Here is a 12,913-nt window from a genome sequence, read left to right as displayed (position 1 = left end):
GAAAATTAGGGGCCTTTCCTGGTGGCGCAGTGGTTGAGAGTCCGCCTGCCAATGCAGGGGACGCGGGTTTGTGCCCTGGTCTGGAAAGATCCCACATGCTGCGGAGCAGCTGGGCCCCGTGAGCCATGGCTGCTGAGCCTGCACGTCCGGAGCCTGTGCCCCGCAACAGGAGAGGCCACAACAGTGAGAGGCCCGCGTACCGCAAAAAAAAAAAAAAATCAGGCACATATTTAAAAAAAAAAAAAGAAAATTATTCTATAAGTAATTAAGGAAGCCAGAGTTGTTGAAAGAATTTTAGATCACATTAGGAGATATTCTATTTATATTGCTTGACTGACAATCATAATATTAGTTTAAAAAATTTATTTCCAGTTACAGAGAATGTACAGTTAAAAGGAAAAATATAATAATCAATACCAAAACTCAACATTTTTTTTGGTTTCTTAGCACTTGAAAGATGAGCCTTGAACTATTTACGATTTTTCTATATCTAGAGTAAAGTGTCATAATCAACCACAAGTTGACATGGCCCACTCACCATTAGAGGGGACAAGCTGAGCCGCATGCCTATAGTAGGACTCTGCCTGGCTGGTCTGGTTTCTGTATCGAGCTGAGAGGAGGAAAAAGAAAGTTTAGTTTAAAAACAAACAAACAAACAGATAAAACAAGCATTAGGGTAATATTTCCAAAACAGCTTTAGTTTAACAATTTAAAATTAATAAACACATCAAAATTAAATTAAGATGATTAAAGAAAGAAAATATTTTAAAACAAATTAACTATAGGATTATGTGTGAAGTGTCTATCCGGCCTTCCCTATTTGGGACATTCAGCATGTAACCAATTTTAAAGCTTACCTAGCCCCCTTTTTCAGGTCCTCTAGTGTCATGCATCACCAGCTCCCACTATGGACTATGCTGGTGACCTGGAGCCGGCCCACAAGAAGGGGTGAGTTATATGGCACTTAAAAACAAAACAAAACAAAAAACACTATACAATATGATCTGAAATTTATGTATTTCTTCAATATCTTATAAAGTGATTTTGAAAAATGCTTCATACCGGACTTCCCTAGTGGCGCAGTGGTTAAGAGTCCACCTGCCAATGCAGGGGACACGGGTTCGACCCCTGGTCTAGGAAGATCCCACATGCCGCGGAGCAACTAAGCCTGTGCACCACAACTACTGAGCCTGCGCTCTAGAGCCTGCGAGCCACAACTACTGAGACCGTGTGCCACAACTACTGAAGCCCACGCGCCTAGAGCCCGAGCTCTGCAACGAGAAGCCACCACAATGAGAAGCCCGTGCACCACAACAAAGAGTAGCCCCCGCTCGCCACAACTAAAGAAAGCCTGCGTGCAGCAACGAAGACCCAATGCAGCCAAAAATAAATAAATAAATCTTCTTGAAAAAGAAAAATACCTCATACCTATTGCAATATTATTTATGTGTGTGCAAAGAATACATTGAAAGCAAAACCAATCTAAATATACTACTCACTGAATCTCCCTATAGAAATTTTAGTGCTTACTTTCATGTGACCTCTCATGAAGTCAGTGATTTATGACATCAAGAAATCTAAAATCTTTGAACTTAAAGCAGTAATGCTCTCCATTCCTTGTTATCTGAGGACAGCCAAAACATAATCCTATAGTTAATTTGTTTTACAACCCTTTTAGGTCACCTTAAAGGAATGAACAAGAATAAATAAGTTATATAACATTCCCAGATAAAATATATAAAATGGAAATACAAATCTAACTGTAAAGAGGAAACAATTAAAAATGAGCTTTTAATGCACTGGTAGGAAGAAAAGAAAGGCAATCTAAGCTTCAGAATGACTAATTTTTATAAACCCCACAATTCCAAAGGAGTACAGACTTTAGAAAATATTATGGTACCACTCTGAAAAATTTAGCTTTGGTTACATTTTTGCTGGTATATTATTTGCCTACATCTGCATAAAGTCTGAATAAAATTTAAATCTGAATATGGAAGTTACTTCCTTCAAGATCCTTTGCCAATCCCAAAGCATTCCGAAAATCTAGGTTCCTTAAAATACATTTTATAGTTTCCTCTTATGACAATTTAAGTTGTGTGTGTATTTTTAAAGGAAAATAATTTCTTTCTGTGACTACTCCAAAGAAAAGCATGAATGCATTATCAATTCCTTCACACCAATGGCTCACCAATGTCTCCAAGGTGGACGAGGCAGTGCTGGCAGATATAGGAACAGGAGCTAGACTGTGGCTTCACTATGGCGCTGGTATGCGTCTGTTTATTGCTGATAATTCCCAATTGGGAAGACTTCACACGGCATGGTAAATCTACATTAAACACTGTACACAGTTCTTGTAATAACTAAAAGGAGAACATAAGCAAGATTTAGTATTGAGTCAGAACTGGTAAGTCAGAAGTGCTCTAACAGTAAAGTTTGCATGTGTAACTAATATCACATACTACTGACACCTGAGATAGGATAACCTTTCATAGCATAACTAGTAACATTCATTACAAATCACATCTTTTGAGTTCTGAAGTATTAGAGCAATCCAAGATGCACATCTAAAAGGAAAAGCAGCATTAAAAAAAGGACCACTTAAGGGGGGTATTCAGACTCATTCAGCAAGCAACTCCATGAAATTATCTATCTATCTATCTATCTATCTATCTATCTATCTTCTTTTCCTCTTAGAAACAAACAAAACCCATTAAACACTGGTGGTTGGTTACAAATTTGACTTAAATACAAACCAACATATTTGGCAGACTTCAGGAGTTTCTTGAGACTTATTTTGTTAAGCCCAAGGTCAACCTGTGCCTTTGCATACACAAAAGATCTCATGGTACTACAGATCTGGAAGGAACTTCCGATATTATGTAGAGCACCCACTCTTTCTTCCTTTCTTCTCTAGTCTTATGGTATAAGAGGGTTCCTCTTCCCTGTCAGAGATAATTTCTCTGCCTGAGCATGCTATTTCATTCTTGTCTGTCTCCAGCCTGTCATCCTCTCATTTTTTAAATCTGCTTTCAACTTCTCAAGCTTCTTTGCTGTGGCCTATAAAGTGCTGCCCACGAAAAATAAACAATAAGTATTATTATAAAAAAACCCACAACACACAGAACGAAAGCACTTTCCCTTGACTCTAGATTTCTCCTTTAGCAGCCTTCTAATGTCTCTTCTTCTTCTGAACCAAATTCCTTCAAAAGAGTCCACGTGTCATATCTACTTTCTCAATTTCTGTTCACTCCTTAGTCCATTATGATCTGACTTCCACACAACCCCTTCTTCTCTCCTCATTCCAACATCCACAACCACTCTACTGAAACTGTTGTCTGTATGACAACTGGTTATAAATAAGCAAATACAATGGACATTTTCTAGTCATCATCTTACTGGATCTCTCTGCTACATTTAAAACAGTTGATGTTATGGTTGATCACGGAGCTTTTCTAGTTCTTTTTATCTTGCCAATCATTTATTTTCAGTGTCCTTCATTCAAAGGCTTTTCTTCTCCCACCTTAATCCCCTCAAGGGTTTCATTCTTGCCCCCCACACAGCTCTTCACATTCTAGTCTCATTCATTCAAGTATTTACTTACAAATATAATCATTCACATATTTGTTTACTGTATCACACACCATGGTAAGCAATAGAGACACAGAGATGAGTAAAATAAAATTTGTGTCCTTAAAGAGTTCATAGCTAAATGAGCAAGACAGGTATATAAAGTAGGGAGGAAACAGCAGGAGAGAGGAGGAAGGGAGGGAAAGATACCAAACATGACAGCATAAGCCAACAGAATATTCTTCATTTATAATAAACTTCATTCCCTGGGTTATTTGATACATTTGTCTCACTTTCTCCTTGTGATAAACTGGTAGCAATACAGTATGCAGATATGAAGCTCCACTTTTTCAGATGGGGATACGAAAACAAAAATATCGAGTCATTTGACTAAGGTTACAGAATTAGAACTATCTTGATTCTATCAACCACTCTAATATGTGCAGAATTCACAATACAAAATAAAACACCTTGAGCACCCAACTCAGAAGGATATAAAATGTCCCACCGTTTTCCTAATATAAAAACCACCTCCATAACCAAATATAAAATCCTGTATTCCCTTCTCATGAAGCATAGCAATTATCTACATCTTTACTTATACCTGTACATTTCTAATGGGCAAGAAATTTGCTGACATAAAACTGAGTGAACAAAATTAGTGCCCAGAATGGCTAGAGTCTGGAAGTATAAAAAAGCAAGAAGTACAAGAAAGGAACAAAAAATGGAAGAAACCCAAAAACTGATGATTGTGGAAGATGGCAAGAAGAAACATAACACAGCATAAAGAACTGAGTTCAACAGGTACTTAACAGACTGGAAAATTAGGCAAGGTTGAATATCTATCAAAAAGAAAAAAGAAAGTTCATGAAAAGTAAATCAAGCATGGTTGAAACTTCATGTGAATGTCTTATAATAAAATTTTTGCCAGAACCCAGGAGTTGTAGGTAGAGATACCAGAAAAGTTCCTGCTGGTTCAGGATTCCAGGTGAGAGAACACTAGTTTAGAGGCAGAAACGAAGTGGAACTAAAGAAGAGAAATACATGTTTAATAAGTTGAACAAGACTATATTTGGCAATTACTCGGTGAAAACTCTTTTATACTATTAGCTCTTCACTCTACACTAAGAACTGAGAACTAACTATGAAGATACAGAATACCATCTTTTAACTTACTATAGAAACTTAATGATAATGCTTTCTTTTGGGCTCCCATTTTCTTAGAACAAGGACTACTCTACTGTTCCGTTCTTTGATGTTTTTTAAAAAAACCCATACTGCACGATGTTACATCTTTACTTCGATTGGGAGTTTGGTTCTGACTCGAGGCATCATGCTTTTATTTATTTATTTATTTATGTAGTTTTTATTGGAGTATAGCTGCTTTACAATGTTGTGATAGTTTCTGCTATACAGCAAAGTGTATCAGTTATATGTACACATATACCCACTCTTTCTTAGATTTCCTTTCCATTTAAGTCACCACAGATCACTGAGTAGAGTTCCCTGTGCTATATAGTAGGTGTTCATTAGTTATCTATTTTATACATAGTAGTGTATATATATATATCAATCCCAATCTCCCAATTCATCCCCCCCGAACCATGCTTTAAATAGTTAACAAAATATCTAAGTCAAAATCATCTTCACAGGATAACCATGTATCAGTCTCTTGTCAATCCACTCCACTCAGATTTCTATCTCAAGAACGCTACTGCAGTCACATTTCATCAAATCCAAGATACCATAACTTATAAGATGAACTATTATTTCCATAACATTGAGGGGAAAAAACCCAATGCCAATTAAATGGTGACTGACCACCATTTGTAAACTTATCCCTATCTCAGAGGTGTTAAAATATGAAAAAGTTTTAGAAATGAGGAAATATGGTATTCATTAATTTCACCAATGACTTCCATATTGTCAAATCTAATTGATCACTTTTAAATCACCTTACTCGACTTCTCTGTAGCACTCAACAGAGTTGATCACCCCTTCCTCTTGTTGAAATGCTTTTCTCTCTGGCTTCCAAGGCACCATTCTGACCTTCTTCTATTGCAATGTGGCTCCTCCTGTGCCAAACCTGTCCCCACCTAGTCCCATGGGTTTCAATGCCAAACACTAATGTCTAAGTCAAGGTTCTTTATTGTAATCATAAATTTTACTCTGGCCCTGCCCTTTTCACTGAGCTCCAAGCTTATCTAATTACCTATTTGACCCCTCCTCTCAAACAGGCATCTCTCTAATGTAACATGGATAGAGCTGCCTTCTCCTCAGTATTCCCTATCTCAGTAAATGGTATAACCAGTCAGCTAGCTGCTCAATCTGATAACTCAAGTCATCTTTGACTCTTCCCTTACCCTGATTCCACACATCCAATCCAAACCATCAGGAAGTTCTACTGGCTATACTTCAAAAATCCCTTAATAACCTTCCATTACTACAGCAGCATGCTAACTACCTTCCATTCCTGACCTGCTAATTCATTCTCCACACAGTATCCAAGGTAATCTTTTAAAAATGCAAATCTTATCATGGTATTCCCTTGCCTACTTTCCAATGGCTTGCAACTACACTTAAGATTAAAATTCAAAACTCATCTTAGTCTATAAGGCTGTACAATGATTTGGACTTGGTGTACTTCCCCAATCTGGCAGCTTAATCTGCACTGCATGTCATCAAAAAAGACGTATGAACATTACTGTTCACAACATCATTAACTGTTTCAATTATCAAGCCAAAATAACAACAACAACAAAAAATGCAAGCAACGAGTCCTATTAATGTTGAGATCTGAAAAGAAGTTTATTGCTGCTCATTCTACAACTGTTGTGATCACTCAACCGTTGCCTATGGAATGCAGTGGGGAAAGATCAATGCTTGATTATAAAAATTTTAAAAAATAAATTTCAAAATTAGATTACTTGTATATTCTTCTTTATAAAACAATATTTTGAGACATTTGAATGATTTTATTATTGACTTGCTTATAAAGTGTTTTTGCAAATAACATGCCCCCTCAACAAAAATGATGATTCTTGCTTTATTTGTCTGGATTTATCAATGTCCAATCAAACCCTTGGAAATGTGTTACATGTATATCACATCATAAAAAAAAAGGTTAAGAATCATTTTTCAAGATAACAAACAAGTCTGTGTAATGGCTAATATAAAAATGTACTGCAGAAAGTGGATGCTTTCCCTCTACCTCCACCAGGGCCAGCTGCAGCAAGTCCCTACTACCCCTCCCTCCCTACTTCAGTTGTGTTCACAGTTTAAATTTCTACTACATGAGGGAAGGAAGCGATTTAAGCTGGAGATGAGACTGGAGTTTTAAAACTGGACTAAGTTTAAAATCCTAAGAGCAATCAGAATGGTACGAAATCTGTCCAAGATGTTATGACGGGAATCCAGAATTCAACAAAGCATAGTTGAAAGTAGTGAAGTGGGGGTGGGGGCTGGGATACCATTTCTGTCAACACCCCACTGAGCTAAGGCTATTCAATTAACATGTAGAGTAATTCTACATCATGATTTTCACTTAATAATAACAAAATTTCCTCATCTTAAAAAAAAAATCTTCATAAATAGGACCTAATTAAACTTAAAACCTTTCACAGAGCAAAGGAAACAGTCAACAAAACGAAAAGACAACCTACTGAATGGGAGAAAATATTTGCAAGTGATATGACTGATAAGGGGTTAATATCCAAAATAATATGTAAACAGCTCATACAACTTAATATCAAAAAACAACCAGATTAAAAAATGGGCAGAAGACCTGAATAGACATTTTTCCAAAGAAGACATACAACAGGCCAACAGGCACACAAAAAGAGGCTCAACATTGCTAATCATCAGAGAAATGCAAATTAAAACTACAATGAGGTATCACCTCACACCTGTCAGAATGGCTATCATCAAAAAGACCACAAATAACAAATGCTGGTGAGGATGTGGAGAAAAGTGAGCCCCCATACACTGTTGGTAGAAATGTAAATTGGTGCAGCCACTGTGGAAAACAGTACGGAGGTGTCTCAAAAAAATAAAAACAGATCTACCATAGGACCCGGCAATTCCACTCCTGGGCATAAATCCAAAAAAAACGGAAACACTAGTTCAAAAAGATACATGCACCCCAATGTTCACAGTAGCATTATATACAACTGCCAAGATACGGAAGAAACCTAACTGTCCATCAACAGATGAATGGATAAAGAAGACGTGGTGTGTGGCGCTGTGTGTGTGTCCCCACATACATACATACACAATGAAACACTACTCAGCTATAAAAAAGAACAAAATTTTGCCACTTGCAACGTGGATGGACTTGGAGGATATTATGTTAAATGAAATAAGTCAGGCAGAGAAAGACAAATGCTGCATGTTATCACTTCTATGTGGAATCTAAAAAAACAACAAAGCAGTGAATATAAAAAAAAAGAAACAGACTCACAGATATAGAGAACAAACTAGTGGTTACCAGCTAGGAGAGGAAAGGGAGAGGGGCAAGATAGGGGTAGGGGATGAAGAAGTACAAACTACTATGTATAAAATAAATAAGCTACAAGGATATATTATACAGCACAGGGAATACAGCCAATATTTATAATAACTATAAATAGAGTATAACCTTAATATGTTGTACACCTGAAACAATATTGTACATCAACTAAACCTCAAAAAAAAATCTGCATAAATACCATTTATAATAGTTTCATAATTCCATTTTTCAGATAGGCTATAATTTATTTAACCATTACTCTATTGCAGGATATTGGTATTGTTTTCAAATTTTAATATTTGAATTATAATATCTATTTGTTCTTTTAAATATAAGTATTATTGTTAAATATCCACTAATCTACGGACAAATGGACAAAGAAAAAACAGTACTGTAAAAACAAAAACTATCTGATAACTTCTGTATTTCAAAAAACTTTAAATAAAATGAAAGAACAACAGAAGAAATTGGAGAAAAAGATGTTTGTCAAAAAAAAAGGAAGAAAAATTAATATCCCCTTATATAGAAAAAGCTCAGACAAATCACCATGGAAAAAACTAGGGTCTGAACAATGAAAGGGAAAAGTAAATGAATAAATGATTTATATAAAATACAAATATGTAATAAAATATAAAAGTTCAACATCACTAGTAATTAGATTACATTAAATTTTAAATGAAAAATTATTTTCCATCTATCAAGTATAAATTATTCAATTAATCATTCATTTGCCTTTATTGAAATATTTAACACTGGTGAGTGGATGTCAAGACAGACACTTGTATACACTGCTGATGGAAATACAAAAATATAAATGATAACCTTTTGGGAAAACAATTATGTGTATCAATATAGTATTAAAGCTCCACTCATCCAATGATTTAATTCACCATCCAATGAAGAACCTATCCTCAGGAAGTAATCCAGTATTAGAGAAAATGCTTTATAAACAAAGATGCTTATCAAACTGTTTAATAATACAAGGAAAAACTTACATTATGTTTATAAAGCTGATAAAAGAATGAATAGGTACAACCATGTACGAAAGTATAAAAACACTAGAAACATACATATTAAAAGTGGTAATTTATCCTGAATGAGAGGGTAATGAAAATTTTTTGACTTTTTATAATTTTCAAATCTTTTGAAATTAGTATGCATGTTTTTATAATCAGAAAGCCAAAAGAAACACTATATCTATTAATGTATACATCTCCTCATTTAGACTGGATATTCCCTTGAAAGTTAAAGATGGTCTCTTTTCTCTCCAATTCTCAGTGTCTAGTATTGTGCCTTACAAAGAGTAGACTTTTAATAGCTACTTGTAGAATGAATTAATCTTTAACATCTGCTAATAAGGATTAGTTAGCGGCAAACCACAATTCCCCTCTCCAGAAATATCAACTTTTGCTAAAAGTTGGCATCAATTTAAAAATGAATTTTGAGAACAAGAACCATACTTGAGTTCTTTCAATGATGAACTGTGATGAATGTTTTAGTCTAAGTAAAACAAATAATCTCTGTAAGGTGATGGCTATTTGATATCTTTTAACAGTCTTTTCTTTCTCTTCGTTCTAAAAAGTAGTAAAACCAAAATGGAGCCAAAATACAGGTAGCAATGGTCAAGTAGCAGCACAGAGAGTAGGTTCTTGAATTTCTTTCGGAGCAAGATCTGCAAAACCTTGTCTTGTCATTATAAGATGAGAATTTATACACATGTTATTAATTAAATTATGAATGCTATTACAAATGGATGAGATGAGGTTTTCTAAAGAATTCTGCTTAAATAAAATTCACTGTCCAAAAAGATTTATTTATTCTTTTACCTCGCCTGATTCAGAAGTCATATCAAGATGTAATTAAGGACAAGGAAAGTCTCTGAAGACAATAAATAATAACTTACTATTCAAACTGAGGAAAGGCTGCTCTATTTCTTAGGTAGTTTAATAGCACTGAAGCGCCAGATAAATTCTACTGTATATATAATACTATGAAAACTCACTTGATATCACGAATTTTGACTATTTCTTACCTGGCAAAACATAGCTGTTACTTTCACAATGACTACACCCATACATTTACATTTGCTCTACTACCACCTGTAACTCACTACTTCTGCTGTTTCACTAAGGCATTGCTCTCATTACCCTTTTTTTAATTCACACAATAATACCTCTAATCTTTAAGCTGAACCATCACCTTTTTAAGAGCAGAGTCTTTACTGTTTTAAAGGTCTTATGGTAAGTAATTTCAGACATTTTGATTCATCTGAGATTATAGGTGATCAACTCCTGGATGGACCATACAGTGGGTACCCCAAGTGCTTATATGAACAAGATGTGTACAAAGAGAATATTCACTACTAATTTTAGGAAAATTGGTATACAGTGCAGAACTCACCTGAGTATAGAAGCCACTAGCTGCCTCTAGGAACAGAGAAAGGTTTGCCTGAACTTCACTCCGATTCGGGTTTGCTCGATTCTTTGCCTGGCCTTGTAGTGTTGTGATCTGATTCTTAAAGGCATGATTCCAGCTGAAAACAAAATGTAATTCTATTTGGTATAGCAGTGACTCACTGGGCAGACACTGGTCCCCCTGAGAACAAGAAAGAACTGTTTGTTATAATTATAACACACTAGACAGTAAACCTGCATTAAAGTTATTCACTTAAATAACTTTATGCTCCCCTTTGAACAAGACTAGACAAGCAGTAGAATGCAACTGACCTTAGTAAACACTTACCAAATGTTCGAATAATCAGACTGTGGCTTCAGTTATTAATCTTTTAGGGCTACTAGACTTAGAACCTATTTAGGAATCCTCATACAAAATTAGAACTACAGTGGCAAGACCAAAGTAAAAGCAAGCTATTAACAAATTTCCATACATTGCACCATTGTGTCAAAAAATATGTGAGTGTTCTGTAACAAGTGGCATGTCTGGGGGTGGGGGTGGGGGAGATTTTTTTGTAAATATTAAGCCATATCTCTTATTTCTCTAAAACTTATTTCCCACAGCACTCAGTTCTAGTTCTATTTAATAGTTTGTTTATTTCTCTTGGGGTTAATATTTTCGTTAGAGCTTGAAATATAAACTCATTTTGACATTTCAATTTTGGCTGTTCAAACTAAGAAACAACACAATGCTGAAATATGGCACACCAAAACCCTGTTATAAAATGCCTTTCGAATTGTATAGAGAATCATTTTAAATTCAGTTGTGGTGAAATACAGTCACTCCCTAATTTGGAAATCACAGGGGAAATCACAAAGAAACAAAACAAAAAAAGGGAACTAGGATGGAGGGAAGATATTACTGGCTGAAGGAAGCAAACACAGATAGATAGAGGGTTTACAACCTACCTGGAAAGTACCTAATTCTTTATCAACAGCAGCTTTTGAGGCTCTTTTGAAGCACTGGGGTTTTTAATGATTTATGAGGGCAATCAATCACTCCCTCAGCATTTTTGATGCCATCTTATCCATGACTCTAATATCAAAAATATGGGTTTGAGTGCTTGTGATTAAGCTCTATTACTAGATCTCCTAACAATATAAAGGTTAGATGTGCTATATAGGAAAAACTAATCTTCACCACTACTTAGGGTAACAGGCATTATTGAAAAGAATATTCTTGATTTTTAATTTTCCACCAGGCTAATGTCCTTGTTCCAATTTATAAGGCAAGGCCTTCCATGAAAGACATTTATTTACTCAGTTGGGAATCTGGTCATCTACTACTATTTCATCCCTAATAGAAAGAATGAGTGGAATAGCCTAAATATACAAAATCTTTCTTTAGTCTTATTAGGGGGGAAAAAAAGGAAACACCTATTTATTGGATTAAAAGGAAGAACTTTCCTTACAATGGAAACACATTTTCCTTTGGGAGAAACTTATAGAATCATATTTATCAAAGAAAGCCTACTTCGTATTTCTTTTTTTAAATCATGGCTCAAATATAGGACTGAATACAATAGAGAGAATCCAAACACTGTCTCTTAGTACTTGAAACACATACAAATTTGTTTTTATGGTACGCCCTGAAGACCTTAATAAAACTCAACTCTAAACATTTCTCCTCTTGCTACCTAAGACTGTATCTAAAGTAATATCAATGGTCAAATATTTTGTTCAAAAAGATCACAAGTATTAGAATTTCTTTCCTTTTTTTTTTCATTGAAAAAGTTTACTCTGAAATAGGTTAAAAAGAAACAACCAAATTGCCCTCTTCTATTCTAAAGTCTTGGTGAGATTCCTGATCTTACAGGGACATCCCAAATGATAGTACTTACAGATCCTGTTCTACTTTCTTGTCTAAAGCATATTCCAAATCAGTAACCAGCATCTTCTGGTACAGGTCCTGCAGAGCCTGCCTGGATGTCCAGACCTCGGCTGGACCCAGCTTAGAATCTGAGTAACAAAACAAAAACAGAACAGCAGATGATAAACAGATAGTTAAGACCATTATGCCACACCAACGATTCCTTCACTCTCCATTCCCCAAAGCAAAAACATGCTTTAAACAGATATCATAGATAGCTGCAGAAGTTTTATACTACTACATTTCAGATGACTTTCACCTTTTGGCTAATGACTACATCTGTTTCAAAATGCTTCTGTATTTGTCTTTTAGTTTTGAAATAATGCCATGAAATGAAAAAGGCTTAAAAAAAGAGAATGGCTCACCCTTTGATCTTGGTTTGGATTTCTATGTATTCATACCATAGGAAGCCATATGCCTCATAATAAGTCACCCCATTTGAAATGATGGACTGCCAAGCTGGTCTGTTTACTCTCATAACTATATCTCTTTGTCCAAAGAAGCTTTTCTCTTTTT

At 35.3% G+C, this 12,913-nt stretch overlaps 1 protein-coding gene across 5 annotated transcripts in view; it reads right to left on the bottom strand.

Moving 5' to 3' along the window:
- Positions 1 to 12,913, bottom strand: part of SMG7 (SMG7 nonsense mediated mRNA decay factor) — a 69,781-nt gene that overhangs the window by 23,485 nt on the left and 33,383 nt on the right. For all 5 annotated transcript variants that reach the window (XM_060035144.2, XM_060035151.2, XM_060035161.2 and 2 more), the window contains 4 exons: positions 12,369 to 12,486; positions 10,475 to 10,607; positions 2,189 to 2,360; positions 539 to 610 (listed from right to left, as the gene is read on the bottom strand). In XM_060035144.2, coding sequence (XP_059891127.1) covers positions 539 to 610; positions 2,189 to 2,360; positions 10,475 to 10,607; positions 12,369 to 12,486 — 495 coding nt within the window. The remainder of the gene's footprint in view (positions 1 to 538; positions 611 to 2,188; positions 2,361 to 10,474; positions 10,608 to 12,368; positions 12,487 to 12,913) is intronic.

Source organism: Delphinus delphis, chromosome 1, assembly GCF_949987515.2.
Source record: "Delphinus delphis chromosome 1, mDelDel1.2, whole genome shotgun sequence".
NCBI classification, from domain to species: Eukaryota; Metazoa; Chordata; class Mammalia; order Artiodactyla; family Delphinidae; genus Delphinus; species Delphinus delphis.
Note: the sequence above shows the minus strand (reverse complement) of the source record. Positions and strands in the feature narration are given on the sequence as shown.